Raw genomic sequence first — 17851 nt, 5'->3', positions numbered from 1 at the left:
TATATACACACACACACACACACACACACACATAATATATATTATATATATATATATATATATGGATATATATATATATATACATACACATATATAAATACATACATATATATATACATACATATATATACATACATATATTCATGCATACATATGTATATACATACATATATATACAACATATATATACATACATATATATATACACATATATATATATATATAATATATATACATATATATATATACTTATATCTATATATATAAATACATACATATATATATATATACATACATACATATCCATATATACATACATACATACATAAAAAATATATATACATGCATATATATACATACATAAATATATACATATATATTCACATAGATACAAATATATATATATACTTATGCATACATATATATACATATATATATATATACATTCATATATATACATATATATACACACACACACACACACACACATATATATATATATATATATATATATATATACATATGTTTACATACATATATATATATATACATATATATACATCCGTATGTAAACATTCGTATATAAACATCCATATACAATCATCCACATATAAATACTTATATCTAAATGCACACATATCCGTACATATAATCCATACATGTACATGCATACACGCCCTCACACACATATACACATTTATAGATATATACATATATGAATTCTATATACCATTTTAATTCTATTCTATACTTTATAAATCAACATTATATATATATACATGCAGTTACATTAGCAATCACTGCTAATCTTTGTATTGTTCTCATTTTCATTGCATTTGCTTCATTAGATATAGCGCTCTTTCCACGAGCACGTCGTAGTTTTCCTTGTTCGCCAGTGATGTCGGATCAATTCCCATCTTGATCGCTACGTATTGGTACATGACCTGCACTTCAGGAGTGGTCATTTGATTTAGGCAGGAGCTTATGAGAAACGGACTACCAATGCAAGGACATAATTTTGGTTTGTCTGCATGACATCTACGGACCTGTATTTTCAATCGAAGACATATCCCAGGAAGGGTTTGAAAAGGAGTCCATTTTGCATCATGACCGTTATACTTACAAAAATCTATTTCGGGTAATTGAGAACAAGAGATATCACCCCTAGAAACAATAAAAATGACAATAAATAAATTTACAGTATAAAGATAAACAATAATGAAAAAAAAAACTAGAAGAAATTAGAAATAAAGATTAAGAATGCTAAAAATATCAACTACAATACTTACAACTAGAAGAAACAAATAATTCACTTGCTCGTTATTATTAAAGAATACGCACATATATACATACAGAGCTATGCAAAAGCACAACTAGACATTTCTATTATTCAATTCAACCCGGACACCGCTCACAAATTATGATCAACGATGAAGCATCTAACCCCTGGAGGATATGACAGTAACTATATTATATGGTAACAGTTAATTCCATGGATGCGAGACCTGGACACTAAAGAAAGCTGACCAGAAGAGAATCAATGCATTCGAGCTTTGGTGTTGGAGAAGACTTTTACGGATTCCATGGACAGCGAGGCTCTCCAATGGAGAAGTTCTTAAGCAGATCAGGCCGAAAATGTCGCTAGAAGCTAGGATCACCAAGCATAGATTGGCATATTTCGGTCATATGACGCGGAGAAAATCCCTGGAGAAGGACATCATGCTCGGAATGGTTAGTGGCAAGAGAGGAAGAGGCCGACCAAGAACCCGCTGGCTTGACACCATCAAGAGTGATACCGGAATGGACAGAACCAATCTGAAAGAAGCGGCCCAGGATAGAAATGACTGGAGGACATTGATCCATCGAGTAACCGAGAGTCGACTTCGACTGAGCGGATAGATAGATAGTACACAAATATAAATAAAAAATATTTATTGGCAATAAAAATGATGTCATAGATACTACAAAACACACATACAATAAAACAATGTAGAAATATCCAACAATTATATATTACAACGTAACATAAGCAATAATCTAAATTACACGATAGAAATTGTCCGTCGGATAGAAGACAGGAACAACATCAAATACAACATACAAACATATAAAACAGAAATAAACTGGAAAATATTTGTTTATAACATAGAATACGAGACAAACCATAAAATACAAAATAAACTATTAACATCAATTTAAGGCCGTCTACAACATACCATATATATGAAAAATAAATTCCAGACTCACATTCTCATAACAAATTTGTCAAATACATCTTGTTTTCGAAAAACCGCACAAATCGCATGATACGCATCTATACCACATAGAGCCCCGTCGATGAGACAGGTGTGGTAGGTGACGACTGCAACGACTTATATTTAGAGAGGGGTTGCAGCTTAAATGAATGTCAGTAATATGTCTGTTATCATATTAACGTAACATCGGAATTTGACCTTAAAATCTATTTTAATTTCTTTTACATTGCTTGATGGCGGCTATACTGTGAACCAATTTGAAGGGTTTAATCTAACTAATCAACCTCTGTACTTTCAAGAATTCTATGTTCACCTGAATTCATTGCACTGGAATGGTTGAATAGTACCTAATTTCCGATACATAATATGCATGAAATTTGAACATAATTGTCAGTATAAATTTATTTCAGAGAATAAGAGTGCGCGATTAAGGAAACAAAATATTAAAAATAATCATTATTGCTTATAATGATGAAGTGAATACTTACGAATTCATATCAAAAGCATTTGTTTTCACTGTACCTAAGCTATCTATGTTACGACACAAGAGATTAGCCATAGTCACTTTTTTTATCTCTTGAAGTTGCTCTGAAATATGAAATGAAATAAAGGTGAAAAGAAATTGTAGAACATCGAATTACAAAGAAAAAAAAAAACTACAGGAGTGGCCGTGTGGTAAGTAGCTTGTCTACCAACCACATGGTTCCGGGTTCAGTCCCACTGCGTGGCACCTTGGGCAAGTGTCTTCTACTATAGCCTCGGGCCGACCAAAGCCTTGTGAGTGGATTTGGTAGACAGAAACTGAAAGAAGCCCGTCGTATATATGTATATATATATATATATATATATATATGTGTGTGTGTGTGTGAGCATGTATGTTTGTGTGTCTGTGTTTGTCCCCTAGCATTGCTTGACAACCGATGCTGGTGTGTTTATGTCCCCTTCACTTAGTGGTTCGGCCTAAGAGACCGATAGAATAAGTACTGGGCTTACAAAGAATAAGTCCCGGGGTCGAGTTGCTCGATTAAAGGCGGTGCTCCAGCATGGCCGCAGTCAAATGACTGAAACAAGTAAAAGAGTAAAAGAGAGAGAGTATAATTCATATCATTACAGAATACACAAATATTACATACAAAAATGAAATAGAGACCAAAAAGAAAACTTAGAAAGACAAGTGGCAAATTCTTTTTCACCCCAGTTCCTGCAATTTCAAACAAAACAATGATGACACTAATTTAGCAGTATTAAAACTCTTTCTATTTTATTTAATCAAACAAGATCATTTATATTCATTATAATAGCAGCAATATCTAATGTTTATGTTACTTTCTCTTACGTTCTGGAATTAAGTCGTGCCTGAATCCATTATTCCATCTATCCTCTAAAAAAAAAAGAGAATTGAATGCACGTATGAAGATCAGTTCATTCAACTACAAATCCCGTCTCTGTAAATATGTCACCTTATCTTTTTACTGAAACCCTGGAAATGTTTAAATAGCAGTTAATAATTCTTTCAACTGTAGACACAAGACTTAGCACTTTGGGAGGCAGGATAGTCGATTACTTTGATCCCAGTACTTGACAGGAACTTCTTTTATCAACTCTTAAAGAAAGAGAGGCAAAGTAGACCATGGTGGATTATGAACCTAGACCATAAAGATACTAGTAGTGGTAGTAGTTGTCATCATCATCATTGTACGACCGTGGTCGAGACAATGGAATTTACCATGCTACGCCAGACTTCACGGTCCATCATGGCATTACGGAGGTCCTGTTGCTGGATGCCTGTATCCCTGGAGATTACATCAGGGTAGGAGAGTGTGCGCCCTTTGGTATTGCGGGTAGATGGCTTCCAGAGGAGGAGAGTAGAAATTACCTCTTTTTCAGCTCTACAACAATGTCCAGCAAACTGGATTCTCCTACCTTTCACAAGAGATGACACAGGTGGTAGTTTCCCATATATTTGCATTTTGGTTGTAGCAGTAGTTGTAGCAGTAGCAGCACCAACAGCATTTGTGTTGGACGTTCAGCAGATATGTAAATTTTGTTGGATATAATTTGTTTACTGTTGCAAATCTTTCTTAACATTTTAAAAAGAGAATCCTATATCGCTAGGTAAAGAGTGAGACTGCCAAATTCTGCCCTAAAAAACACATTTTTTATAGTATTTATTTGCTTTCGGATGTTTTTCGTGTGCCTGGAATCGCGGCGACAACAAGACCCACTATCCTTGAAAAGGGAACATCAAAATGTTTTCACACTACAAGCTTTAGATTTACAAGGGAACAACATCAGCAAGAATAGCAATTGTAATGACAACTCCTCTAAACACAAGTAGCAAAGACACCCGTAGCAATAACAGCAAACGTGACGACAACAGCAGTATCAATTACGACGACAGCGACAACATCAACGTCAACAGTAACAGCAGCAACAAAAAAGAATAACGATAAAGTAGAGAGTGACTGTAAAAGCAAGCAATCTTTTGCTGTGATAGCTGTGAAATCCTCACTATGCTTCCCTATCTCTTAAACGAAAACGTGGCACACATAACGCAGGCGAAAGGGCTTGTGATGGTGAATAAGAGAATAGAACATCTCAGTCGAGGTTTTGGCGGCGACTTCCAGGAAGACAATTGTGTATTGCTCTATGTCAGCTAAAACCCGTCCTTAGGCGCGTGTCACCGCTTTTGCCCGTCACTAAAAAGTGCCATGAAAGAAATATGGACACATATAGATCATAAGGCGAAAGGGCTTCTGATGGTGAATAAGAGAATAGAACATCTCAGTCGAGGTTTTGGCGGCGACTTCCAGGAAGACAATAGTGTATTGCTCTATGTCAGCTAAAACCCGTCCTTAGGCGCGTATCACCGCTTTTGCCCGTCACTAAAAAGTGCCATGAAAGAAATATGGACACATATAGATCATAAGGCCAGGGCAAAGAAATTCTGGACGTTAGCTTCAAGAGAAACCCCTCACGCTGAGCTGAAGTACTTCATCACACCAATGTGCTGTCCCGTTAAGATAGAAAGAGATCCACCGAGGTTCCGGCAATGTCATTCTTCTCGAAATGATATGAACGGATAGAGTGTGTTAGCATAAGAACACGGGGAAGATCCTCATCCAGATCAGACCGGAGATGGGGAAAAGATTCCAAAAGTTATCTTCGGGCTCAGTTGAGTGGATTTGCGCACTGTTGCTGATGGTAGAAAGGCAAGATTCCACTTGTGTGGTACAGGTCATTTCAGATATATGTCCTCATCAAAAACGAAAAAAAAACCCCCAAAAACAAGAGAAAGTTGACCCTATGTCTCCCAACACCATAGCTCGAGCAATAACAGTAGCGTACAACAGTAATAGCAACAGTAGAGAAGGAAAAAAAAATAACAATAGAAGCACCGACCAAAAGCAGTAGCAACATTAATAACAGCATCAATAATAACTACAACAACAAAAACTCATCTCCCAGGAAAATATTCATCATAACTTGTTCACTATTTCTCTCCCTCTCTCTTACTCTTCCAAACACAAGCAAATACATGGATACACGCGAAAGCATGCTTCCTTCCCGCCCGCATCGAATCTTTCCAACGTTGAAGTATCTTTACAAGGAGGACATACCACCAAGTAAACTACAATATACAACAACAACAATAATAATGACTTCAAATTTTGCCACAAGGGCAGCAATTTTGGGGGGAGGGGATGAATCGATTATATCGACCCCAGTGTTCAACTGGTACTTATTTAATCGATCCCGAAATGTTCAAAGGCAAAGTAAAGTCGACCTCGGCAGAATCTGAACTCAGAAAGTAGCGGCAGAAGAAAAAAACTATTTCTTTTCTACCCACAAGGGGCTAAACACAGAGAAGACAAACAATGACTGACAAACGGATTAAGTCGATTACATCGACCCCAGTGCATAACTGGTACTTAATTTATCGATCCCGAAAGGATGAAAGGCAAAGTCGACCTCGGCGGAATTTGAACTCACAACGTAACGGCAGACGAAATACCGCAACGCATTTCGCCCGGCGTGCCAACGTTTCTGCCAGCTCGCCGCCTTACTACTACTACTACTACTACTACTACTACTACTACTACTACTACTACTACTACTACTATACTACTACTACTAATAATAATAATAATTTGTGGGGCTTTCTTATTCGAACGGACAAGACATTAGACTTAATTCAAATTTCGCCTAAGTCAGCTTCACCTTTTATCCTTTCGGGGTCAATAAAATAAGTACCAATTGAACACTGGGTATAATTGACTTACCCTCTACCCGCAAATTGAGGCTTTGTGCATATAGTAGATATTGTAACGTAGTTAGTCGTCGCCAACTATTAATGACGATACTTGTCTACACTCTCACCTTGTAGTAACAATAAAACATATGAAACAGGATAACAATAACCTAGCAATCCAACAAACTCTCCACGTACTATACACAAGCCAACAAGTGGTATTCCGACAAACTACAGAAACGACAACTAACGACTTCCGGCAATTCACGCCTACTCCCTGTATCTCTCACTCAGACCGCTACTGTTTATAGTCGTTCAGTCAAGTCTATTCTCGCAGTGGCTGTCATAATACTCGCCACAGTAGTAGAAAGGATTATTCATATTCTTATTGGTGTTAGAATAGTGGATTGGCAAAGTCTTTAGAGGAGTGGAGGCGCGTGGCTTAGTGGTTAGGGTGTCAGCACCATGATCGTAAGATTGTGGTTTCGATTCCTGGACTGGGCGCCACGTTGTGTTCTTGAGCAAAACACTTTATTTCACGTTGCTCCAGTCCACTTAGCTAGCAAAAATGAGTAACGCTGCGATGGACTGGCGTCCCGTCCAGCTGGAGAACACATACGCCATAGAAACCGGGCCCATGAGCCTGGCTAGGCTTTAAAAGGGGCGCATTTATTTATTTATTTGTAAAGTCTTTAGAGTATCGAAATTGAGGTATTTATTTCTTTATTTCCCATAGGGGGCTAAACATACACGGGACAAACAAGGACAGACAAAGGGATTATGTCGATTTCCTCGACCTCAGTGCGTAACTGGTACATATTTAATCGATCTGAAAGGATGAAAGGCAAAAGAAATATAGTCAGTCTAGTAATGACCATCGCAGCTATTTCGTTAGCCATCGTAAACAACGATTTGTGTCGTTTAAGTTGGAGTAGTTTGAATGAAGCGAAATATTGCTGCTATTTCTAACAGATCTGTAATCACGTTAGGGATGGTTCGTTGAATTGACTCAACATTGGTTCAGTATTCGTGTCATACATTTATTCGCTTAGTTTTCAGTCATTTGACAGCTGGAGCACCGCCTTTAGTCGAACAAATCGATCCCAGGACTCATTCTTTGAAAGTCTAGTACTTATTCTATCAGGCTCTTTTGCCGGACCGCTAAGTTACGGATCTAAACACACCAACATCGGTTGTCAAGCGATGGTGGGTGGGTGGAGACACACACACACACACACACACACACACACACACATATGCAACGGGCTCTTTCAGTTTCCGTCTACCAAATCCACTCACAAGGCTTTGGTCGGCCCGAGGCTATAGCAGAAGACACTTGCCCAAGGTGCCACGCAGTGGGACTGAACCCGGAACCATGTGGTTGGGAAGCAAGCTTTTTACCACACAGCGACGCTGCGCCTATTAATTTTTACAATCACAAGATCTTTTGTAGGAGATGAATATAACTGTATGGCATCCATACACATCATGAGACTATTTCATGTTTAAGGAAGGTAAAAAAATATAATAGTGTGATATTAAGTTGTTTATATGAAACCTAAATATATTTACTTCTTTTCAGTAAAAATTGTGGAAATCTTTTTTCATTTCAACGTTTACATGAGCAACGAGACTGCAGAGAGTCAGACTAAATGACCTGCAACATTCCATCAGTTACAGGGCGGCGAACTGGCAGAATCGTTAGCACGGCGAACGAAATGCGTTGCGGTATTTCGTCTGCCGATAAGGCGGATAAGGCGGCGAGCTGGCAGAAAGGCGGCGAGCTGGCAGAAAGGCGGCGAGCTGGCAGAAAGGCGGCGAGCTGGCAGAAACGTTAAAACGCCGGCGAAATGCGTAGCCGTATTTCGTCTGCCGTTACGTTCTGGGTTCAAATTCCGCCGAGGTCGACTTTGCCTTTCATCCTTTCGGGGTCGATAAATTAAGTACCAGTTACGCACTGGGGTCGATGTACTCGACTTAATACCTATGTCTGTCCTTGTTTGTCCCCTCTGTGTTTAGCCCCTTGTGGGTAATAAAGAAATAGGTATTTCGTCTGCCGATGTGTTCTGAGTTCATATTCCGCCGAGATCAAATTTGCCTTTCATCCTGTCGGGGTCGATTAAATAAGTACCAGTTACGCACTGGGGTCGATATACTCGACTCAATCTCTTTGTCTGTCCTTGTTTCCCCCCCCTATGTCTAGCCCTCGTTGGGTAATAAATAAATATATAGTTATTTATTATGATCTTTTCAGTTCAATTTCTATCGGGAATCTGTGATTTATCTGTTATCTTCATGGAATCAGTCACAAAAGACTAATAATATAATGCCAACTATAGTATCAACGACGCCTTCTTTCGTGGAATTTTATAATTATATTTCAAAATTGGACATCTGTATCAGAAAATGTTAGTGTAACGTGAAAGAAAAATATATAAAAAGAGAATGACAAGACGATGACACATCGAAACGGGATTATCAAAACGTCTCATTAACAAAGGTTTTGTATACATTTGCCCAATGTCGTAAATAGCAGCAGAAAATTAAGTAAAGTCAAGCAATAATGATAAATCATCTTATAACTTACTTTCTTTGAATACAGTGGGATTTTCAAAGAAAAACCTGTCAGAGTTTCGTAATAAAGCGAATTGACTTCTCAAAAGTAACAATAGTGTTGGTCCAGCTGGTTTATCATTTGCAACGGTCTCTGTGAAAGCGCCGCTTAGGAAGTCAATGTCATAGACGTATCTGTAAAATTGAAACATTCTTATAAACATACATATATATATATATACATACAAAACAATAAGAGAGAGTCCACTATGTGGACGCTCTAACACTAGATATAGATCCGCCACCAAAGAATTATTCTCAAGAATTAATTCAACACGCCAAGAATGTAAGCGAGCAGGACAAATGAAAAATAACGAAAAAATAGATTAACTCTATACAATTGTTTAATCGGTAATAGATTATGTAATTTTACTTACATAAGTATTTTCGAATCGTCAGAATATAATTTGTCGAACCGAACGGCAAAATTCACACGATGTTGAACAGAGACGAACGGTACAGCCGATTAGATTCACAGTTACATTCAAATGCCCTCATTCTGGTGCGCTAAATCGCCGGATGTAAATACTGCCTAAATAATTTACTGCCGGTTTGAGAACAATATGTATATATATGTTGTTAGTGTAGTGTAAATCCGCTATCTCTTACCTTGATTTAATGATAATTAAGTATTGTGCTGTTGAGTGGATTAATAATTATTGAGAGAATTTGGGTATATATTTTCGCACATGCGATATAGTCAGATTAATGTATACTTATATCAAATCGATTAGTTTCGATATGTATGAGTAAAACTAACTGGATGTTTTTACGGTTCAACATCCCTGGCTTATAATTTTTCAACTCTATTATAAGGTTTCCTTAATTATAGTTTAAACACAACGGGTAGTTGAAATCAGAATTTGTTTTCTCTTGGGAATATAAAAAAAAATGTTGTAACTGGTAAGTTACAACAGTTTCACTAGTATTTTTAAAAACTATAACGGTTTAAACATGTAAAAAACAACAATTTCCACTCACTTGTACAAATTGCTAAGCTTGGTGATTTCCGAGTTGTCGTGGAAGAGCAGATCTGGAAAATCGCCGACTGTAGTTCCATTCAACAATGCTATCCAAACTATGTAGGGTGTTATTGACAAAAAACGCGAGTCTTGGGTTAGGACTGACACTATATCGGAATGTTTGCAATTGTCCCGAAAACTACAGGGTACTGCGCTGGAAAAAATAAACAGAAACAAAAATATCGGAAAAGAAAATAATAAATTCGTAACAATATATATATATGCTGTTAGTGTAGTGTAAATCCTTTATCTCTTACCTTGATTTAATGATAATTAAGTATTGTGCTGTTGAGTGGATTAATAATTATTGAGAGATTTTGGGTATATATTTTCGCACATGCGATATAGTCAGATTAATGTATACTTATATCAAATCGATTAGTTTCGATATGTATGAGTAAAACTCACTGGATGTTTTTACGGTTCAACATCCCTGGCTTATAATTTCTATGATTAGACACATAATTTCTATGATTGGTAAGACACCACACGTTCTGGAGGAGACATATAACAATTAAATTTATCTTGGTTTACTGTTTATTTTATCACCCCACGAAATGTAACATGTAAAGTTTTCTATGATAGAACGTAAAACGGCGTAAACGAACAAAATATTTTGACCAGTGATCGAACCATGATGTCATCCAGTAACATTATAACAATTTGACAGATAATCAATGAGACACACGCAAAAACATATACACATACATATTTACCTACATACATAGACACATGAATTCAAAGTGGTATTTATTTAATAGACGGTGAAATAAAAGAACGGTGTACTCTGCTAGAATTTGAATTCGGAAAATTGGATGTTGGTGAAATAGTATAGATTTACCTGTTGATATATAAACTGGCTTCCATCAGCATTCCTGAGATGATACCTTTCAACTCGGGTTCTGTGTCCACAAGTGTTGCGTCGTTCAGCATTTCGTTCAATTTTTTCTTACCGTCAGAAGTTTGTACATTTTCTCTCGACATTGAAGCCAATGCTAATTCATAGGCAACCGAAAATGAATTATAAATGATAGGTAAGAGCTTGTCATCGTAAGCACCAGCTGATAAGTTTTCACCAATCAGCAGTGGTAAATATTCGTTGTAAGTAATATGCTGTAATATTCCAATCATCAACTTCTTTGCTGCTCCCAGGGGATCATCATGACCAAATACAGTCATTTTATCGACTATCCTATTGTGTTCACGGAGGAAAATATGATATATTGCCATCACCAAGGGGTTTTTGTTGATTGGATCTGAAACTACAAGATATAGGAGAGATATGTTTTATTAAACACAACATCAATTTTCTTAATGAACCGATATGCATGAGTAAAACCTACTACGTCAAATTTAGAATATTAATTACCATCATTTATTCAGTCACAGACGAGTGAAATGCATAAGTGTTCGTCTAACAAATTTTGAATTCAGTTCTGAAAGTAATTGAACGAAAGTAGAATATAAGGGAACAAGCGTTGTCTTGACCTTCATAACTCTCGTTCCATTTAGAATATAAACACGTTTATTTCTACTTTTATTAAGTTCTATAGTGAGTTGTCGAAATTTTGTGGACAAATAGTGATTTTGATGAGTATTAATTGCCAAAAAAAAAGTAATGTCTACAATGAAAAATCGAAACTGGGCTATACATAACAATTTATGTCTTCAGGGACCACTGCAATGACTTGCACTATATTGTGCTTCGTGTAGCTTTCAGAACCAACAGTGTTCTAATTCATTGATTTAGTAAAGAATAGATAATTGATAAGAGATGGTATAAACATACCATTAACAAGAGCATTAACAAGTTAATCAAAGAAAATTGGCTATAAATTGGAACTGAATCCCACTTTCGAGACGCCACTTGGTGTCGTCTCATTTAAAGACAAACAATATAAATGAATAAAGAACGAAATCACTGTTTTACGTAGAAGAATAGGCTCCTAGCCTGTCTTATATTGTGTGCAAACTGCGAACAAGCTATCTTCATGATCATCACCAAAATCAGGAAATCAGTAGACGAACATAATGATGAAAAGAAGTGTGTATTAGGATGCACCAAACAACTTTTGGTGAAAAAAGCTTTAATATTTGGAGTAGAAAACATCGCAGAACAACTGTGGCTTCATTATAGAAAAGCGTTTTATCCAGTCATGGCTATAGATTGCAAAAATATCTGCTGTCTTAGATACTGCCACAGAAAGTTTCACGAAGACTTTGTCCACATTCCTCACTCTTGTAAATGAAACTGAAATGGTTGCGTGTGATGTTATAAATATTTCAATGAGAATATTTCAAGGCAACCGTATGTGCATCTATTTATTTTCTTGGCGCTAAATCCACGATACCATTTTTGTTATGAAAAGCCAAAGGCTATATAGTAGTGTTAAAGCAGTAATAGACATTGATCTGATTCGTAACTTCTCTGTGAAAGATCTAAAAATCTATGCCTGAAACTTTTACGATGCTGAAAACAGCAGCATATAAACATGTTTCCTACTGGTATAGGAATAGCGTTTAACCAAAAGAAGGGTTTATATTTAACAACTGAACGTAGAAAGTCTACTTTCCAAACCCCATATGCTTGCATCAATTGTCTCTCTATCTCGCTTATTCTACGAAACAAGTATAGAACATAACAAGGTATCCTAGATATTGTTGAAAATATCTTTATATATAAAATTGAAGTTGTGTGTGTGAGACTCTGTCTCCTCCGATTTAGATTCCTAACTACTCCCACATTTTGCGATGGAGTTTAACCAAAAGCAGGTATCTTATAGTCGTCATTCATATCGAGCCCTTCTGGGTATTAGCGCGCGTCTAGGATGAGTCTACGATTTAAAAAAAATTACCATCATTTTTCCGCATTTTTAATGATTTTTGCTCGGGTTATATAAGGGAAGTAACTCTCTAAAAATTCTTATATAGTTATTTCCCTTACAAACTCGAGCAACACCGGGCGATACTGCTGGTATCGTATAAAGATACTTTGAAAACGTTAGAGTAACCCATGCGCTACAGTAACATCAGATAAATATTCAAAATGAACAGAGATCAAGGTCAATCTTTGCCAAGCGACTTCACTCTGAATGCTTTAGCAAAAGTTCGGATGCTTATTGATCAGACCGCATATATGTATGTGTGTGTATGTGTGCATGCCTTTATATGTGTGTGTCCCTGCATGTTTATCTCCCTCCATCGCTTCACATCCAGCGTTGGTGTGTTTGCATCTCTGTAACCTAGCTGTTTCGCAAAGGAGCCCGATAGAATGCGTACCACAAAAAAAAAAAAAAACACCAGGCTCAATCGGCTGGACTAAAATCCTCCCAGACGCTGCTCTTTTACTTGTTTCAGTTTAATGCCTGAAACAAGTAAAAGATAAAAGATACATACATGCATACATACATCCATCCACACATACATACACGCACACCCACGCACACACCCACACATACGCATATATAGACTTAACAATGACAATAATCTAATAATGAATAACCTACCTCCTGAAAATTTGTCGTCTGTTTTTGAAAGAAATCCTCCAGTCAAGTCAAACTTGCCTGAAATTTGAAAGTAGAAAAGTAAGTGAACACCTTTCATATATTATTTCCAGAGTGCGTATTTAAACTGAAGAAGTCTTGGATCCAGTCACCCTTGAGTATATTTATGTGGAAAACTTCAAATCAGTAGTACAAGCTTATGAAATGACCGTCTGTTTTATTGCTATTACAGCAATCACACCTATCTCCATTGATATCTCGTGTACATATACACTTGGTAATCAGAAATTTATAGATAGATAGAAAGATAGATAGGTAGAAAGACAGATAGGTAGACAGATAGATATCTAGATAGACAGATATATCTGTTTCTTTATTACCCACAAGGGGCTAAACATAGAGGGGACAGACAAACGGATTAAGTTGATTACATCGACCCCAGTGCATAACTGGTACTTATTTAATCGATCCCGAAAGGATGAAAGGCAAAGTTGACCTCGGCGGAATTTGAACTCAGAACGTAGCGGCAGACGAAATACTGCTAAGCATTTTGCCCGGCGTGCTAACGATCCTGCCAGCTCGCCGCCTTAGACAGATATATCGATTTATTTACATGGGCCTTTGTAATCAATGGAAAGTGCTGTTACTTACCGTTACTTAAAGTGCCGCTATAATCAGGTGTAGAATACATAAAAGAGGCATCAATTACGTGAGTGACGTCGTTATTGCCTTGAATCTTACCGCCTTAAAAGATAAGAAACGATGGAAAAATAAGAAAATGTGACAATAAAATATCATTACGAAATTATTTCCGTATAATGAAAGAGTAAGCTTTTGACAGTTATCGATAGAAATTAAAAATATTGTGACGTTTATAATGAGGTTAAATTTCTAAAGAACGACTTGGTTACTTGGATGGTCAAAGCACTGTTTCCAGCACAAAACAAACCATATGCATTTATAGTCGGGGTCATTTATCAAAAGAATATCAACTTTGCAAACCGATAGATAACAGGATTCTGGTTAATTTTGAACAACTGTTATCGCATTCAGGTAGAAAGATTTGTACTAATTTATCTATTCCAGAAGAACTACACCTTTGCATGAGCCCACGTATGACCGCATAGCAAAGTTTTCTATGGTAATTTTTAATGAATTTAATTCAATGCTCAGCTATCTTTGTTATTACACTTGAAATAATTTTTATAAATAAAGGAAAGGAAGCTTTTAAATTATTACCCGTGCAGTTGACATCATATTGTAGAATTGGCTTTTTGTATGACATACAGTTATTGCAGCCATTGGTAATACGTGGATCAGTTGTCGCATTGACAACAATACCTAGACAGCTGAAATATTCAAAGAAAACGTTATAAAAAATTCGAAATATTTAAGACTAATTTTTTGAGCGGTATGTGTTTTGGACATTGCTAGGTCAGAACCTCGATCGGATCTTTTCGGTTTGAACGGCAGTTTTTAACATAATTTCTAGGTAACTAAAAAGTTTTAAACTTCGTATACTGGTAGAATGTGTTTATAAAACATCTTTTTCTCTTGGCTTTATTGAGAAAATTCTATAGTTTGTAAGATATTTGTTGTTTTGTTTTCTTCAATTTCTGCAATTTCAACCAATCAGTGACGTCTACTGAGTTAAAAAGCATTCTGTGCCGTATGAATATGTCCCTCGTTTAAGAAACAGATAGGGTTTATTTATATTTGTGAAGAAAAAAAGATACCCTTCCCCCTCCCCTAACTCTAACCCTAACCCTAACTAACTCCAACCCTAAAAGAGATTGAAATGCAATAGATCGATTATAGGGTCATAATTATGGGTGACAATTTCATATGACACCGCTAGAAAAACTGCCGTTCAAACCGAAAAGATCCCCTCGATCTGAAAGTCTAGTTGCATTTACTTTTAAAACCTGAGAGTAAGTCATGCTTTTGATCAGTCTAATGTAAGTAAGTTAATTTTTTGGCTCAAAAAGCAAAATGCAAAGGCCATGTAGGGGGACATGGTGTTATGTACAGGGTGGTGTTCATGCAAAGAGTTCAGACCATTTGTGGTCAAGGGAGACTTTGAACCGAGCGGTCGTCGGCATCTTCACTATCTCGTCCGGCAGCTTATTCCACGGATCCGCAACCCGGACGGAGAAATCCCCTCTCCTTCGATTGAGATGAAATCGTCGCAGATAGAGCTTTTCAGAGTGACCCCGCTGTCGACGTTCTGGAGCAGGAGTGAAGAACAGCTCTTTCGAGAGGTTACACTTTCCGCTTATGATGTTGTGAGCAAGAATGAGATCACCACGGCGTCGTCGTTTTCCTAGAGAATAAAGGTCGAGCGTCTTCAGCCTTTCTTCATAAGACAAATGCTTGAGACCAAGTACCATGCGGGTAGCCAGCCAGCTTCTGGACTCTTTCGAGATGATGTATGTCTTTGAGGAGATAAGGAGAAGAGGCTTGAATCCCGTACTCCAATATGGGTCTCACCAGGGTGAAATAAAGCGGTAGGAATATGGCTGCTGTGAGCATTCCGAATGACCGGCAATTAACCATATTGAACAAAACGAATGTACTTCTATAAAAAAGTGTTTTTATTGACACAAATAGAAAAGAAATAAATATGGAAAGATAAAACAGTAAAAACTGTATAACAAGATATTCAATAAAATGTAAGCAACTAGTGTACCAAATCTACTTCGTGACTTCGATTCCTAACTGTAAACTTACACTTCAGTTACGTCGCTATGCTTTTAAGAAATGTACAGACGTTGTCATGTCGGATTTCCTCTGCTCAACAATAAATATAAGGTTCATGCTATGTTACACAAAGCCAATATTTGAACCAAAACCAAAAAATCTCTGTTGTTCTTTTAGTATTTATTGACTGGCAGATGTATATGATTATATTTTCACTTCGTACAGATGTAGTACACGTGGAGGCGCAATGGCCCAGTGGTTAGGGCAGCGGACTCGCGGTCATAGGATCGTGGTTTCGATTCCCAGACCGGGCGTTGTGAGTGTTTATTGAGCGAAAACACCTAAAGCTCCACGAGTCTCCGGCAGGGGATGGTGGTGATCCCTGCTGTACTCTTTCACCACAACTTTCTCTCACTCTTACTTCCTGTTTCTGTTGTACCTGTATTTCAAAGGGCCGGCCTTGTCACTCTCTGTGTCACGCTGAATATCCCCGAGAACTACGTTAAGGGTACACGTGTCTGTGGAGTGCTCAGCCACTTACACGTTAATTTCACGAGCAGGCTGTTCCGTTGATTCGAATCAACCGGAATTCTCGTCGTCGTAACTGACTGAAACAAGTAAAAGAATAAAAGAGTATGCAAATATAAACACACACAGACACAAATGTGTGTGTATACACACCCACACGCACACATACACGCATATATATATACACGCATATATATATATATATATATATATATAATATATATATATATATATATATATATATATGCGTGTGTGTGTCTGTATGTGTGGGTTTGGGTCGGTGTGTACCCATATGTGTGTGTAATATGTATATATTATGTATGTAGGTAAGTAAGTGGGTATTTTGAGTATGAAAAGACTGATGATTAAGGTGCACACTTTGCGGTTTTGAATTGTTAGAACGAAATCTATTTTATTTGATCTTATTCTACACAATTGATTACTAATTATGAAAAAGAAAAAAAAACTATGTTAATTACCTTTCGCAGCATTGAGCATCTGAAAAAGAAGAGAAAAAATTATAAACACTTTAAAATTAGTTTTGCAATAGTTTTATTATTAGAAAATCACTTAAGTATTTGTGTACAGGTCTTCCTTTTCATCGTAAACCGGTGATTACCGCCCGTTGACAAGAGGCAACTACCTCGAAACTGCGTATCACTTAGGCTTACGAGAGAGGGATGACCTCCCTTTGCAAATACCATAAGGGCACAGATAGTGTGTGCCTAAAGCCAACTGGAGACGATGATCTCCTGGGGCTAAAAGCTACAGTAACACCCACCCTTTGTGGTTAGCCATATTGAGATGGCTATTATACTTTACGTTTATTATTATTATTTCTAGGAAAAAAGGAAAGAGCTTAAATCGTACTAAAATGTAATGACCTAGTTTATAATGTTCAAGTGCTACTATAGATTACAGCGTTTAATGTTTCTTCCCTGTGTTTAGTAATTTGAAATTGATGAACTGGGCCTTTCT

At 36.9% G+C, this 17851-nt stretch overlaps 1 protein-coding gene across 1 annotated transcript in view; it reads right to left on the bottom strand.

Moving 5' to 3' along the window:
* Window positions 1-9083: 9083 nt before the first annotated feature.
* The window catches only part of LOC115221592 (peroxidase-like protein), a 17269-nt gene continuing 8501 nt past the window's right edge, over window positions 9084-17851 (bottom strand). The window contains exons 4-10 of the mRNA XM_036510941.1: window positions 17353-17371; window positions 14885-14994; window positions 14297-14389; window positions 13649-13705; window positions 10984-11404; window positions 10102-10296; window positions 9084-9255 (exon numbers count right to left, since the gene is read on the bottom strand). Coding sequence (XP_036366834.1) covers window positions 9084-9255; window positions 10102-10296; window positions 10984-11404; window positions 13649-13705; window positions 14297-14389; window positions 14885-14994; window positions 17353-17371 — 1067 coding nt within the window. The remainder of the gene's footprint in view (window positions 9256-10101; window positions 10297-10983; window positions 11405-13648; window positions 13706-14296; window positions 14390-14884; window positions 14995-17352; window positions 17372-17851) is intronic.

This window comes from Octopus sinensis, linkage group LG18 (assembly GCF_006345805.1).
Source record: "Octopus sinensis linkage group LG18, ASM634580v1, whole genome shotgun sequence".
Taxonomy (NCBI): domain Eukaryota; kingdom Metazoa; phylum Mollusca; class Cephalopoda; order Octopoda; family Octopodidae; genus Octopus; species Octopus sinensis.
The sequence above is the reverse complement of the archived record's forward strand: the minus strand, read 5'-3'. Positions and strand labels throughout refer to the sequence as shown.